Here is a 16,657-nt window from a genome sequence, read left to right on the forward strand (position 1 = left end):
AAAAGGGGAAGATGTGGAACAGGATTGACTAGATTCTGTAGACGTAATAAAACATGAAAACATGGACAATGAGAACTGTTAGATGCGTAAAGGATAGCACAAGTTTTTTGCCTCACATTACAGGCCTATCTAGACAAAAAAGCGCAATAAACTTTACATTTCTCAACCAATTTCAACGGTTTATGATAAAAAGGCCTACGAAAAAGTCACCTCAGGGGGCAGCAGATTCAGAAGAGGAGGTCGTCTCAGAGTGGACGCTGTGGAAAAAGGTCCATGAAATATCCTATGATGAAAAGGTCAGTTATGGTCATTCGTGTGTGGCTTAAAGAGACAGTTCACCCCAAAAATGAAAATTCAGTTATTCACTCATGTTGGAATACAATAGAAGGCATTTCGAAGACATGAGGGCGAGTGAATAAAGACTGAATTTTCATTTCTGGGTGAACTGTTCCTTTAAAAACTCATTTAATTGAAAGGTTTGAACCACTATTGTGCTTTTGAGGCACTTAACTCTGCATAAACATGTATTTTAAGTCACTTAGTGTGTTGTTAAGATGATTATATTTTGTACTGTACATAATGCACTGCATTTTTGTGTGTATTTCTGATGAAGTTTTACTTTAAAACTGTAGAGTGACAACATTCAGAGACAGACCATCTGGGAGACAAACATGAGGATGATTGAGAAAAACAACAATGATTTTCGTTTTGGATTGTGACCTCTTAAGTAAAACGACTGAAAAAAACGACCCTATTGAAATCATAAACATTATAAGAAACTGTTTTATTAGCTTTGTTAAAGGTGGTCTTATACTGACACCTAGTGGTGTGGATGTCATTATGTACAAAATGTGGTCCAAGATGATATCTGGCCTGATTTTTGTGTTCTCTTCAGACCAGTATGGAGTATAATCGCTTGCTGGGTGCCAAAATTAATGGCCCGATAGACAGAAGAGGAAAGATTGCATCCGCTCAGACGCTCAGTTTAAATGCTAACAGACTGGGATTGACCAATGTTGACTATCGAGCACAGGGATATGTGACTGAAGTCAAAGTCCAGGTGGGATTCTCTTGTATTTTCTTAGTTGATCATCATTCATATGCTTCAAGGAATCTAACTGTAACCCTAACAACCTCAACCATGCTGTGCTTGTGGTTGGTTATGGCTCAGAGGAGGGCAAAGATTACTGGATAATCAAAAACAGGTAAGAGAACACCCATCATTTAGGTTTATGACTACATTAACACCTCGTACACTGCTGGCAACACAACACAACAAACTAAACACACCTATTTAAATGTTGTGCACCTGTAGTGAAGATTACGGTAACAAAATATAGAACAGTTCATAGAATGCCATGTTTCAGGACACATGACCAAAAAAAGCAGGGTAATTCTTTCCTAGGTGTGTGACCTCGTCTTTTCCTTTCTTTTCTCAGTTGGGGTACAGGATGGGGAGAAGGAGGCTACATGAGAATGATACGCAATGGCAAAAACACTTGCGGGATCGCCAGCTATGCTCTTTATCCCATCATGTGAGACATTTTCCAATAAAGACTTATGAAGTCTGAATTGTGTCAGAAATCAGTTCATTTAGGGCACTAGTACAACTTACACTACAGAGCTGTACTTTATTCTTGCCACAGATCATGTTTTCAGGCCATCTTAAGGTGTGTTTTCTCAAGATTTTTTCACACAACCTCTCCCACTGTGCAAACACACATGTGTGTTTTTCCCAGGTGTGTTTGGAAGCTATTCGACTTCTCACAATAGGCTACTAATGGAGACAAGGTCATATGCTTAAATGTTATGTCTAGTTACAGTAAGTGTGTTGATTAACCTGCACTGTCAACAACAGGTTTGTTGCTATTGTTGTGCAGTGTTGCGTAAACTGTATTTAACCAGTGCGTTTCATACATGACAGATTAAAGATAAAATGTAAAAAATTGTGAGGATGTTCAATTAAAAGAAATATCAATAACATTGATAAAAAAAACATGCTGCAAAAGATAATAATTATATTATAATTTATAATGATCAATAAAACTATTCTATTTGTAATGATTTAACTAACATATAATTGTTTATTTCATAAACAGTTTCTACATTGTAACTTTTTTTTTATCAAAAAGTTTTTGACAAATAAATAAATACATTTAATTTTCCCTCCAAAAATCAATCAACCGATAAATGAAATAAACACGTTAAAAAGTAGACATTGTTAGGGCTGAAACGTAAAAAGTTAATAATTGATGAAGTTCCTTGAGGTCACAGATATTCCTTGACTTGACTATTGGTGGTGCCAGCAGGTGTGTAAAAATCACTGCCCTACCTCTCCTCTGTACACACTGCTATCACGCACCTGGAGAGACAAACAGGAAGAAAGGGGAATTTTGAACTTTGCCAAGAGTAAAGAGCGCACATTGTCCAAGAGAGTATAGAGTTGTAGTCTTGCAGTACATGCATATATGGCATGTACATTTATAAATGGCTAAGTTCTTATTTTTGGGAGTCCAAATGATGTGGACTGGAGTACTGGTGCTCTTTTCTCTGGATCTCTGGGTATCTGCTGATGAGCTGGGACGTCCTACAACGTTCTGGTGGGACAATGATATCCAAGTCAAAAACAACAACAATCAAGAATCATGGAGGCATATTTTCAGAAAGTATTGTGATTCCACACACATTAAGGTAAGATGTTACCTAAAAAAAAGGTATAAAAAAGGGAAAAACTCTCAAACCAGCCTAATCTGGTCTTTGCTTAGCAGGGGGTACTTTTCAGCTGTGCTAAAAACCATCTTAAACCAACTAGCAAGGTAGCTTATTGGCTGATTTAAGATGTGTATTTCAACAGTGAAAAAAGCAAAGTATCATTACAAAAGTTCACTATGCATTGCAGATGAAATCTAATGTGGATAACATTGAATAAATATCTTTTAGTTATAGGTTAGATATTCTTAATCACTCAAACCCCTTTATCTAAACCTCTAGGACTTGCACATCCGCCATGCTTGGAGTTTTTTTTAAAGACTTTTTATTCGTGTTTGTAGTTCTAATCTTTTATTCGTGTTTGTAGTTCTAATCGAATTCTCGTCCAACGCGATGTGAATTAAAATAAACAATACCGGTAGGCTTTGCAACACTTTTTAATATACAAACTGTAATACAAAAATATGTCTTCATAGACTGTATAAGGGTCTATCTACATATGGACCGCGCGATGAAGTAAGAGAACCACTGAATCATTTTTGAGCATGTGTCGAAATGTCGATTAAACTGCGGTGTCAACAAAAGGTGTGCTATTCGGCTCACAAATTTCACGACTCGATTTCGATCACAATTTAGTATCGATTCATTTGCATATAAGATTTATTTCTCTGAAAGCGCGAGAGTTGGCAGTCCTGCATGGAAGTTTGTTTCGACCACTGAATAAAAAATAAAAAGGTAATTTTAACTTTTTACCTCACAATTATGACTTTTTTCAATGGCAATTGAGAGTTTAAAGTCAGAATTGCGAGACAGGCTATAAACGGGCAATTTCGAGAAAAAAAGTCAGAATTACGAATTCTCGCAATTGGGAGTTATAAAGTCAAATTTGCGGCATAGGCTACTGTAAAGTCGCAATTGCGAGAAATAAATTAATAATTGCGATATAAACTCGAATTGTAAGATAAAAAGTCACAATTATCTTTTAAATTGTTTAATTCCGTCGCAGAAACAAGCTTCCATAGCCCCGAGTCCCAAACTAATTCAATATTTTTAGGAATCAAGGACCCCGACCAAGCAGGTTCAAGCATGTTTTTATTTAGGTATGTCAGATAACAGATTTGGCATGAACACACTGGCATGCAGCCAAAATAAACAATCGAAAACTACACACACTGTTGTTTTAGGAATACATTTACCCTCATTTTCTGTGTGAATCTGCCTGCATGTTGCTATCTGTCTTTTTGACAATACATGTCCAATTTGTAAAGTATACCATACCTTAATGGCTAAAGTTCAGATTCCCAGCCACACACATACTGTATAGAGACAATGAAATAAACAACTCCATTGTGTTTCACTGTTCTTAGAACTATTTCAGTGCCTTGATTTCCCCTTTTTTGGTCACCCGGAACAGGGTAAATGTTTTTACCATAGTTAGTGTTTTTGACCAAAATAATGCCTGTTTGTAGGGTTTTCCAAAATGTCCACACATCATGCCTGGATCTCATATAATGACCTTGTCCTCTGCATTTGCTCCATTACAGGAGTGTGATCGTGGTTATTACAGGGAGAGAAGTGGACCGCATAAGGGACGGTGTGTACCTTGCAACTGCAATGGCCTGTCCTATGACTGCGAACCACATACTGGAAGATGTCTGGTATGATTTCATCTTTTATTTAATTACTTTTTTTTTTTTTACTTTTAAAACCCCTTATTGAACCCCTATTTGTGTTAAGTCAACCCTTACATGATAAGATCAATAAGGTCAGCTTTTATGAATAATGCATTTCCACTTTATAGTTGTGTACTCAATGCATATTTTGCCGCGTCACATTGTGGTCCTGTCATATTGCAGAACTGCCAGTTCAATACAGCGGGCGACCACTGCGAGCGTTGTATGGAGGGTTACTATGGCAGCGCCTCTCTGAGAACCTGTCGTATGTGTCCGTGCCCCTTAACACACCCATCGAACAGGTGCGATGATGACATAGAATCATAAAAATACATACCTGAAAGTTTGCTTTGTTCATATAATTTTATTGATTGTTTAAAATGTTTTCATTATTATTTATCGTTTAATTATTTGTATTGCTTATTTTAAAATGATTTTAATTTTTTTTAAATTGTTTATTCATTTGTTTGCGCAGTTTTGCGATTGGATGTCTCCGGGTTGGAGATGAGTTTGAATGTCTGTGCAAACCTGGTTACTCTGGGGTTCGATGTGAAAGGTGTGTATTGTTTTTAAAATATGTAAATATGCCAAAAAATTGGGCATGAATGTTTTTGAAGAGATAGTTTCTCATTTACTTCATATTTTAGGTGTGCGCTTGGATATTACGGCAGCCCTTTAGTAGTAAGCGGTAACTGTCAGCCATGTGACTGTGACCACGGTTATGTATGTGACCCGCAAACAGGCGGTAAGCAGGCTCTCATGATTTACATATTAATAGTAATAATAATATAAAAATAGTAATAATAATAATAATATAAAAGTTTAGGCTGTTTGAATAAAAAAATTAATTTAAAACCCTAAAAATTACATTCATATTATAGTGAAAACATTTGTTTTCTTTGTTCTTATAGATTGTTATGGGGCTGATGACCCACACACTGGCGACTGCTACGGTTTGCACTCAAAATCCTCAAAAATTTCTTACAAATTACTTAAAAATCATTTTAATAATATTCTGGGCCTATAGGCCTACATGGAGCTTCTTTACAATTTTTATATTCCAGTGATCATGTGATATTTATTCATATGCAGATGTGACAATGCATGACTGAGATGTGGATTGACTAGGATTGACTAACTCCAGGTTTTTCCTGTTAGAGTGCGATATCTGTGTCATTAAGTTAATGGATGATCTTGAAGCGATGGATGATGAGTTCTGCGTACTGAACAATCAACTTGAGTCATTTAGTCGGAATGTTACTTCATACACGAGGCTGGACAACCTTGAAGATGCCATTGCTGGTACAAAGGTCCCTACAACAATTTCCTACAACAGCACTTTGGAATGCTAATGTATTTTCACACATCGTTTTTTGAAACCCATTTCCCTTTCTTTAGGTTTTGGTCCACAAGTATACTAAATCTGTCTTCGCATTGCAACTAAAGATTTTGGAGCTTGAATCTGATCTTGAAAGTGTCAAAGATGACCTAACTGTACTCAATGACAAGGTACTGTTATGGCTACTTTGTTTATGGTGGTTTATCTTTATGACGTCCATCCAACCAATTACAACTTGTGTTTGTTTCTACAGGCAATTGAGTTGTCCTGTACTGCAGTTCAGTTGCTAAAGACTTTGGACAAAACCTATCAAAGGGGGGACAACCTACGATCTGAGAGCGTGAACCTCTTACGAAAGATACAAGGTGAACCCACTAGATCCAGCTGAGCTTTTCATAGCCAATTTCTTTTTTTTTAAATGTCTTCTTCCAACTTGCTGGAAGGTCACCCGTTGCACTTTTAATTCTTGACCCACGTAGAGTTCTTGGACGAGTTGAAGCAATCAAACCATACGGGTGGGAACACAGAGGAGGCCATCAGGATGTTAAAAGAAGGCCGATGGATGTTGGAGAAGATGCGAAGACAGAGCTGCAGGGGTCAGAGAGAGCTGGCTAACCAGGAGCTCAGAAAAGCACTAACACGTGGGTCAATCGCTTACTAATTACACCAGTTAGGACAGGAGTGTCCACTCCTGCTCCTGCTGGGCCAACGTTCCTGCAGAGTTTAGCTCCAACTTGCCTGGATTTTTTTGGTAATAAGGAAGACCTTAATTAGCTGGTTCAGGTGTGTTTAATTGGGGTTGGTGTTAAACTCTGCAGGATAGTTGTCCTCTAGGAGCAGGAATGGACACCCCTGATTTAGGACTGTGCTTTGACAGCCAAGTAGTGAGAAAGCTCTTTTTAGGGTCTGAAAGCATGCTTGTTTCTCTCACAGTACTCAACCTCATCTTGAATGACCTGCTGATTCCTCTAAATGGCTCCTTGGCTGTAGCTGATGGTATTGGACAGAATCTCATGGATTGGATGGAAGATCTTCGAGATATACAAGAGGCTCTTATAGACGCAGAGCTTGATGTGTTCAAGTCCAATAGTGTGAATAAACTCAACGAGGAACAGCTGAAAAATGTTTTGGTAAAAGCTAATAATAGGTGGTGAATGTTGAGAACCAATGTGACTTTGAGAACCACTGTAAGATAAGATCTGCATTTGTTCACATACGTCATTAAACACTTCCATCGATTGTTTGTTTAACAGAAGCAGTTGAAAGTGCTGAGGAAAAACCAAGAAAATATCCTAGCCAATGTGAACATGATCAGAAGGACACTAAAAGAGACAAAGGATCTTCATGAAATGATGGATGACCTAACAGAGGTGACAAATAGTGAAATTCTTTTGTGAAACATTCACCAGTTTGGATACTTACGTTTTGTTCTCTGCCAGGAAATTTCTCATCTTGCAGCTTTGATTGACGGAGCAAAAACCGATCTAGATGCAAAACTCGAGCTACTCTCCAACGCAACTGCTAAGCAGGGAATTGTGAGACGGGCTGAGGAGCACGCCAAGGAACTTATGAAGCTGGCTATGGACTTTCAAATGTACATCATGAGTCCTCCAAACATACCGAAACCTTATTTTTGTTTCTAATAAAGTTTTAATGATTACATTAAACCTCGTAGGGTCATAGTGAGCATCACCAACTCAACCGCTGTTCAGAAAGCAATCGAAGCCATCAGAGCATTCACAGACATCACTAATGCCATAAAGGAGGCGGAAGCTGCCGCCAAACGTGCCAAAGAAGCGGCTGACCAGGCTTTCGAAGTATGTCAGACGATAAATTAAAAAATTAGGATATTTTTTCTAAATAAACTAAAAGTAAAAGTGAGCATTACATCATGGTAAATGTAATGAGTATGAACAATACATTTACAATACTAAAAATATCGTCCTATAATAACCGATATTATACAGATATATTTTGCATTCTTGGTTGCGCTCCACTTATAACCATCATAAAAGGACAGGAATCTTTCATTGTTCTAGAATCAAACATTGTTCTATTAATTTCATTCCCCAGGATGTGCGAGGACAAGATCTACAAAATAAAGCCAAGGATCTGAAAAATGATGCAAATACTCTTCTGGTGAAATCCAAGGAAGCGGAGATACAGCTAGAAGGTTGCCATTTTCACCTTTTAATGCATCTACAATAAACCATAAAATAGCATCCAGCAATAATATCTGTAGCGACAAATGACCATCTGGTCACTTAGAGGTGTTTGTAGGGCTATCTGACGCGTGGTTCCAAACAAATACACTTCCAGTCCAGTACTGCATTTATCTTCTTTATTTGTCTCAGTTCTGATGCTCAAACACATTGCAATCACCAGTTAGCATGTCCTAACATGATCCTGACACGGTCAAAAATTGTTTACTTCCCCATTACACCTAACATCTCTTGCTCTCTGATTACCTATATACCCTAAACCCATACTCCACCCAGTGTTCTCCAGTGGAACTACAACAGACATTTAAATAGAGCATAATGGCTCTTACAATATCAACCAAACAAGATCAACTTTTAAGAATAACACAGTCTTAATCATGATTTAATGGGTTTTTCGTGGACATGTTGTGATGTGTAGTAACAAAACTTTCATCTACAGATGTCACACAGAAATGTGAAACTTACAAGGACCTGATCCAACAGGCCGAAAACAAACAGAACAAGCTGAAGCAAGTCATGCGAGATGTGTTGGAGAAGATGAACAACATCAAAAGAGGTCAGAAGCTCCATTTTGCTCAATCATTTTTCCTCAATAAATATTGTAATGGTCTTGTCAGATGAACACTTTGGTGGTTTCATTTTTTTTTAGACGATATTGGCGATCTCATCATTCAAGCCAAGGAAGGTGCTTCGGATGTGAACGCCACAGCAAGTGATGCAATAACCAAAATGCAGAACATCAGCGAAGAACTGAACAAAATTAACATTTCCCCTCAAGATTCAAACCTGAACGACTTACTCGATGGTGTCAACAAAACATGTGAGTCTTCTCAGCTCTTCTTTCCTTGAGTTGATCTAATGAACATCATTCGGTACTATTCAGTTCAAAGATATCTAAATAGAAAGCCTGAGCGTTTACGTTATTTTAATTCTGAGGAGCATCACAGAATGATCTTCTTTACAGTAACACAACTGGATCAGTCTTTCCCTTCACTAATTGACAAACTGCACGAAGTGGAGAACCAAAGAGAGCAGATGTCTGGTTCAGCCAACATATCCAGCAGTATCCAGAGAATCAAAGACTTGATCGAACAGGCCAGAGACGCGGCCAACAGAGTGAGTGCTCATGGAAGAAGAGATGTTTCTCCAACCGCCTCCAGATGTTTATCCTCTTGCTTTTCTCTCCTATGTTCCTAGATCAGGGGGCCGATCTTGTTCTCCGGTGATGCTCACATCGAACTTCGACCTCCTAAAGACCTGGAAGACTTCCGAGCCTTCACGGTTCTTAATCTTACGCTGCACCAACCAAAATCTCGAGGCGACGGAAGGCGTAGACGCCAGCTGGGTGATAAAGATGACCAGTTTGTTCTTTACCTTGGAAATAAACATGTGAGAAGACCTTTCGTTATTTAATATATTAGGGATGCACGATATATCGGTACCGATATTAACATAAGATATTTCATGCTCATTTATTTATTATTCGCTAAATTTATTTTTAGCTTTTAAAATTGTTTTTAGTGGAGTTTTTTTAATTAAGAGAAAATAATATACATTTTATGTATCGATTATAATCAATTATCGGTTATCGGCCAATTATCGGTTATCGGTCATAACATGAAAAAAATATATAACGGCTTATCAATATCAGCCAGAATTGTAATAATGGCACATCTTTTTATTTGTTACTCTCCGGACCAATAGACAGTCATGGATTTCATTGGCCTGGTTGTGAGGAATAGTGTCCTATTTTGTGTCTACAAACTGGGCGGCTATATTCATGAGATAGAGACCAGCGAAATTACCAAGTCCAGCAATGCCAGCGCCTTTATGGATAGGGTGGATTTCCGCAGGTAAACATCATTCATCACAGTAGAGCTTTGCAAATTGCGTACATTTGCATTTCAGAAAACCATTTGTCCATCTTTGAATTTCCTTTGTTCCCAAATCAGAATTTATCAAGACGCACAGGTCATATACACACAGACTTTCACATCAACTGAACCCAAAGAACTGCCGGCCATGATTAATCGGCCTAGATCCAGGAATGGATTGCTCGATCTGGATCCCAATGAGGTCGTTTTATACGTGGGCGGATACCCAAGCAATTTTACGGTAAATAAGTCAGCAAAACTGTTAAAAATGGCCTAATGGCTCTCCTCAGAGATTTTGAGTACACATGCTCATGCAGTTTGAAATCTGCAACATTTCTATATTCCTATATTTTTGTCAAACTATCCAAAAATAACAATTAAATAAAGCATTTTGCTTTCAGCCGCCTGCAGAGCTTCGGTACCCAGGATTCAAGGGCTGTATTGAGTTTTCTACTCTAAATGATCATATCCTCGGCTTGTACAACTTTCAACGTGCTGCCAACATCACAAAAAACGACTTCTGTCGAAGGTACGTTATGATGTTAAGATGATCTTAAGCGTCAGAAGTTTTCTTTTTTTGCTTCAAAGATTTTTTTGATATTCCGTCACTAGGGGAAAGGTCAGCACATTGGGGTATTATTTTGATGGCACAGGCTACGGAAAGGTTGATATATCAAGCTCGAACTCTTTTATTAAGTTCTTTGTTCTGAGTCATCAAATGGATGTTGTGCTTTTTCACATGGGAGATGAGGTAAAGAAATTGTTACTTCCAAATCATAAAAATGTAGCATTTTAAATCCAGATATGAAAAATGACACAACAATTGTTTGATATTTAATATCACAAGATTTGAATAAAATTTAACTGTTTTTTGTTTGTTTACAGAACTCTTACTTCTTTGTTACACTGGAAGGAGGCTATATTGTTTTGCACGGAGAAAACAATGGCACAATAATTTCTGAAAAGTCCAAAGTAAAAGTATTTCCCAAAGTAAGTTTTCCTGTAACCTCTTAATTTATTATTATATTATATTATATTATATTATATTATATTATATTATATTATATTATATTATATTATATTATATTATATTCCTCCTTTTAGACAAACTTCATCCAGATCAGACTGACTATGACTGATAAAAGACCAATAACAATAGTTGTCAGAGATTACATCAACATTTTTTTGGGATACGTCAAAGGGCTCTTCAAAGAGGCCTACATTGGGGGTGTTCCAACTGCAGTCCGGGAAAAGTATTTATATTCTCTTTTGTTTATGTTTATTGGTACATTTCTTCAGTTTTTTATCTTTATGGTTATTGGTTAGGGACCAGGAAAACATGTTAAATGAAAGTTAAATCTTGCGAAAAAATGTCAAGAGTATTGGTCATATAAGAAATAATATTTTTGATTTAAAGGAAATTGACCCCTGAACGGGAGCAGCTGTGTGAGAAATTAAGCACATTTAATTTCCAAATGTCCTAAAAGAGGCTCAATTTTCTTGCAATATTCACCTAGCCAAATGTTAATTTTTACATCATTTTTCTCCCTCCAGATATAATATTGTTCTTCCATCACTTAGAGGGTGTGTCAATAACGTCCAGGTAGATGTCACTTCTAGTTTTACAGAGGAAGTTGGAATTGTCCAAGGTTGTCCAAATCCTTTACTGGTAAGAGTTTTTGTGGATAAGTAGTGATTGGAGAAACAAAGCTTTTCGAAACTTTGAATCAACTGAACAAATTGCTTCACAAAATAAACGCCATGGTGACAGAGATCATCGTACCCCTAGCGGCGTAACATTAAAGTTCAATACATTTCGAAACAGTTATGACGTAACAAAGCCTCGTTTACTGACTTTGGCAGTTTGGTACATGCTCCGAATCACTGGTTTGAAACAATTGAGTCGCAAAGGTTTAAAAGCTTCACAAAGCAGTGTTTCCATCACTACTTGACGGTGTATGTGCATCAGGAGAAAATTCATCTGAACTGTTTCTGGTTGGTTGTTTTCAGGGTTCCCGAGAGGCTACTTTGGAATTTGGAAGTTCTTTGTCGGCGTTACCCACTAATAAAGAGACAGACTCTGAGACAATGCTTTCACTTGGATTTAAGACATCCCAGGAAAATATTCCAGTCTTAGTACAGACTGGTGGAATGGTTAGTTCATCAATAACATTTTTTTTCCATATTAAGTGTTGCGAGTTGCCTGTATGTTTTTTGATGGTTCTAATTTCAACATTTATTTTTGTAGTTCTTTATACATTTATATTTTATATATATAAATATATACTTTTATATAATACATTTTATATAATTATTTACAATATAATTATAAATATAATATATATTTATTAGGGCTGTCAAAAGATTAATCGCGATTAATCGCATCCAAAATAAAAGTTTGTTTTTAATAATATTTGTGTGTGTACTGTGTATAATTAAATTTGTATATATAAATACACACACATGCATGTATATATTTAAGAAAAATTTGTTATTTATATATATAAAAAATTTATATTTATATATAATATAAACTATATAAATATATATACAGTATATGTATGCAAATATTTCTTAAATATATACATGCATGTGTGTGTATTTATATATACAAAATAATTATACACAGTACACACACATATATTATGTAAACACAAACTTTTATTTTGGATGCGATTAATCGCGATTAATCTTTTGACAGCCCTAATATTTATACATTTAATTTCAACATAAAATAAATAATGAAGAGAATTACTGATGTTTTCCTTTGGTCTGCAGAATAATGACATTTTGCTGTCTCTGAAAGACAGCTTTGTCGAAATGAGTGATCGTAAGGAAAAATTAACATCCAGAAACAAATGCGAAATTGGAAAATGGCACTACATAACAGCCTACAGAAGCAGTGGGGGGTAAGAAAAAAATATCTTGGTAAACTTACTTGCAGAGATGCTTTTCAATACTTCATGTTGAACATTTCCCATCAGGATGCAGCTAAACGTTGACAACACAGACATTGGAGATCCACCGTCGTCATCCACGTTCGATGAACTCGAAGAAAATTTTATTTTGGGGGATGGTTTATTTGAAGGCTGTTTGAGGAACTTGTATTTACGGAGGTTTGATTTTATGATTTACTCTTATTGAGCTATCATGACATATAACAGAAATAAGCCACTCATAATGTCCTTATGATTCAGTCCACAGAGCGGCTACATTCCAGCCGACTTGAGCAGATTCAATCAGACTGGAACTGTATCTTTGGGATTCTGTAAAGCAGAGCGCCCCCCTCTGGACACCATTAAGAAGCGTAGTAGTGTGTTTAAACTCCCAGTTTTGGTAAGGGGCGTGACATTTTCCCAAACACCCTTGAAGAACTTGACCAATCACAACACATTGGCCCAGCTGACCAATCACAGTGCTCTTTTCAGAAGGAGTGGCTTCATAGAGACATGAACTAAACAGAGCGTTACTGACAGACTTGGAAGAGAGGTGCAGTGTAAAATATGTGAAATTAGTGTTTTTTTTAACATTAAAGCATGAAAAACTATTCTAGTAGACCCCAGAGACAAACCTGTTATGTTATGTTAAACCTGGTACCTGTTATGCCAAAATCAAGGCATAACAGGTACCCTTAAAACCACTTTTACTCCTGAAGAAATGATTAGTGACAGAGACAATAATAAGGAATGCCGCCGGTCCACTTAAATAAGAGAAGCACTCAAAATGGCATCTGTTTTGCTTGTTTGATTGCTTTAAAATGCCTTTTTAGCTACACAAATATGTATATTTCAGCATAAAACAGGACCCCCTGATGGTGGCTGCCATGTTGAGATCACATGACTAGTTGAACTGCACTGACTTTAGCATCCCCCATTATCAAACACTTTCGGTTGCAAAAAAAGTCATGATGGGCTTGCCTACCAATAGGCTATTTTTAAAATGGCAGTGAAAACTGAAAAGTTTTGTTGTTGTATAAGGCGGCCTCCACACCACTAGGTGTCAGTATTGAGTTAATAGACTGTTAACAGAAAAATATAGCGCACCTTTAAATATTTTGCACTGAGATCATTATACAAATACATATTTTAAGTGGCAATACAAATGTCATTGGTCAGTCAATGTTTTGTTGTTTTTAAAAGGGAAGCTTTAAACAAGGCCGCAGAAACACAAAATCTGTCAAACACACCTACCACCTTGGATCCAACAGCCAAATGCAGTTTAAAATAGATCCGGAGGAGCTCAATAACTGGTAAATTACATTAATTACGTATTAATATTTCATTTTGTAGCATTTTTACGAGATCTTTCTTTGTCTTACAGGCCCCATTTCTCCCTAGACATCCGCACCACGTCATCTGAAGGACTTTTACTCCATATCTCAGGGACAAATGGTGTTCCTCTTGTGATTCTGTATTTGGATGATAGAAAAGTCAAACTCTATGTTGGGGCAGATAAAGTGATTTCCTCTCAGGAGATTAGTGATGGCGACTGGCACAATGTATGTAGCAAAATGCCAAAATGGTGCATTTTCATAACTGCGAAATCTTTAGTTTTAGTTCATGTTGTGTGTGTACAGATCAAGTTCAGAGTGAAGAAACACAACTTTCGTTTAGCTGTGGATGGTGTTCAAACACCCGATGGACAGCAGTTGAAAGGATTCACACATGATCTGCAGTCTCCTGTCTTTGTGGGACACGGACATCTTCAGACGCTTCACAAAACATATGTACGAATGTGCAACTTCCTTATTTCAGCATGTAGCTCAACCGCAAGTCTTGTGTTCTTGTCAAAAGGCATCACACTGTTTTTTTCACAGGGAGAAGTCCCTCAGAAGAGTATAGTCGGATGCATCCGTGACCTCAGGGTTTCCAAGGTTCTCTTTGCGGATCCAGCTGTCAGTCATGGGGTCATGCCCTGTTTTAAAGGAGTGACTGAAAAGGGGGCGTATTTTGCTGGAAATGGCGCACATTTAGTCTTAGGTTTGGCCCTTCATGTTGATACGAATGTGTATTGTGACAGAAAAATAGGTTCAAGAGATTAAATAAATGTTTTTTTTTTTTTTGGCAGAAAAGTACCTTATCTCTGGTTCTACGTATGACTTGGCTTTTGAAATTCGACCCAGGAACCTCACTGGCCTTGTTTTCCACAAAAGCGATAACCATGGACGGACGCTCACTCTTTTTCTCAAGAGAGGAAAGGTGAATGAAAATATAGTTTACAAGTATTTTTTAAAAAAACATTGTATTTTGGCTGTATTATTGATAAAACAGGATTTGTAAGGAAGATAAGACTAAAAAGTATGTGGAATGCTAATGCTTAGCATGCATAGATAATGTACTTGCATGTTTTTGTGCTTCTGTGCTGGTTACAAACCTAATTATAAAGTAAAAATGTATTATCGTAACCTTAAACACATTGGTTTGTGGCGCATACAGTTTTAATTTTTACTGCACTTATAGTTTAGTCTTATAGTTTTTTACCTATAGTGGCTAATGAATCAGAAGTCTCGCACATTCTATACGCTAACGCTAACTTTCACGTTGAAAAATACTGTGGCCATTTCTTGCTAACAATCACTAAGATTCTCATCAAAATGTTGACGTAGAAGAAGAAAGTGGGTCTCGTTCACTAAGCATGTGTACGCAAAAAAAATATAGCGAAATCTGCATACGAACATTTTCACAAAACAAATCATGATTTGTCAATAACTTTAATACTAAAATGTAATCTTAATTTACGTAAAATTACAGTATATTTACATGCTTATGCTGGGAATTAGGCTGAATTTTTTTGTGAGAACTGTGTGTATTAAAAATACGAATTATTAACACAATTATTAGTGAATGAGCCCCAGGGTGCCCTAATGACCGCTAGCGCCCCTTGTGGACACTTTAGAATACAACAGTGTCTGTAATCAAGATTTTGATTTTTTTTTTCTTTTTGTAGTTTGCATTAGGCTACAGTGTTAATGTACTGCCATAACGTACGTTTTGGGCCTGTTTCTGGACTTTAACGCTATAATTACGTTATATATCACATAAAGTATGTAATCTGTGTGGAATTATGCTTCATTAGGTGGTGGTGAAAGCAAACGACGGAAAGCACCGCTATGGCACCGCATTGACCCCAACACGACCCCTCTGTGGTGCGTTTCACCATGTGGCAGGTACTAATTTACTGCTTTTTTTCCCTTATCAAGGTAGATTATAAAAGACAATTTTAACAGGAAACGTAAGTGAGGTTTCATTCATTTAAATGACGTATCCCACAGTGTCCTTACGGCGGAAAACTATCGAGCTGAGAGTAGATGAAGCAACATCCCGAGTCAGACTGCGTTCTGTATCACGTACTACAGAGCAAGAAACGATCTACATCGGTGGCGTTTCAGGTAAAGCCCGCATTCATGTAGCAAAAACGTCTCTTCTTGCATGAAAGGCCTTTCAATGCATAGTAATTTACAGTTCTGTCTCTTGTTAATGCAGAGAACGTGAGAGGAGTGGAGATGCGGACATCTTATGTGGGGTGTTTGCGGAACGTAAGGCTTAATAAAAATCCTGTCTCATTTGAGGATGTGAGTGTATTCGGCCCTATAAACACTGGCGAGTGCCCGGCGGAATAATGGAAGGATGAAACACAACACAAACACTGAATAAAAAAAATAAAAATGTATTGTTTCGGGAATTGGATTGGAAATTGACCTTAAAAATAGACTTGCTACACAAATATACAAAATGCAGGGGTTGTTTTGAGTGCCTTTATTTAAAGGACTTGCTAGCAGATTTCCTCAACTATGAAAATTGTAAGAATCAATGTATATGACGGTTAAAAAAAAAAAAAAAA

General features: G+C 37.0%; 1 protein-coding gene across 1 annotated transcript; it reads left to right on the plus strand.

The window, feature by feature from the left end:
• The first annotated feature begins 2,341 nt into the window (after positions 1-2,341).
• lama3 (laminin, alpha 3) lies at positions 2,342-16,641 on the plus strand. The gene is made up of 38 exons (XM_079889777.1): positions 2,342-2,691; positions 4,254-4,367; positions 4,566-4,684; positions 4,858-4,938; positions 5,030-5,127; positions 5,294-5,335; positions 5,541-5,692; positions 5,781-5,891; positions 5,975-6,086; positions 6,201-6,362; positions 6,655-6,851; positions 6,975-7,091; positions 7,161-7,315; positions 7,397-7,538; positions 7,795-7,894; positions 8,383-8,499; positions 8,593-8,763; positions 8,908-9,059; positions 9,141-9,332; positions 9,648-9,796; positions 9,896-10,058; positions 10,219-10,346; positions 10,430-10,568; positions 10,703-10,807; positions 10,922-11,070; positions 11,372-11,486; positions 11,828-11,971; positions 12,596-12,726; positions 12,802-12,933; positions 13,015-13,153; positions 13,957-14,066; positions 14,138-14,315; positions 14,394-14,543; positions 14,634-14,796; positions 14,885-15,015; positions 15,893-15,983; positions 16,089-16,205; positions 16,300-16,641. Exons 1-38 carry the CDS (start codon positions 2,488-2,490, stop codon positions 16,434-16,436), a joined length of 5,109 nt encoding a protein of 1,702 aa, XP_079745903.1. The 5' UTR covers positions 2,342-2,487; the 3' UTR covers positions 16,437-16,641.
• Positions 16,642-16,657: the final 16 nt, after the last annotated feature.

Source organism: Squalius cephalus (genome assembly GCF_949319135.1).
Source record: "Squalius cephalus genome assembly, chromosome: 13".
Classification (NCBI taxonomy): Eukaryota; Metazoa; Chordata; class Actinopteri; order Cypriniformes; family Leuciscidae; genus Squalius; species Squalius cephalus.

What these genes read in the sequence shown, in the direction of transcription:
- lama3 (XM_079889777.1), top strand. Translation starts at nt 2,488, where the DNA reads ATGGCTAAGTTCTTATTTTTGGGAGTCCAAATGATGTGGACTGGAGTA. An exon ending in TTAACACACCCATCGAACAG is followed by an intron (nt 4,685 to 4,857) that starts GTGCGATGATGA and finishes TTGTTTGCGCAG; the next exon opens with TTTTGCGATTGGATGTCTCC. An exon ending in TGGCGCACATTTAGTCTTAG is followed by an intron (nt 14,797 to 14,884) that starts GTTTGGCCCTTC and finishes TTTTTTTGGCAG; the next exon opens with AAAAGTACCTTATCTCTGGT.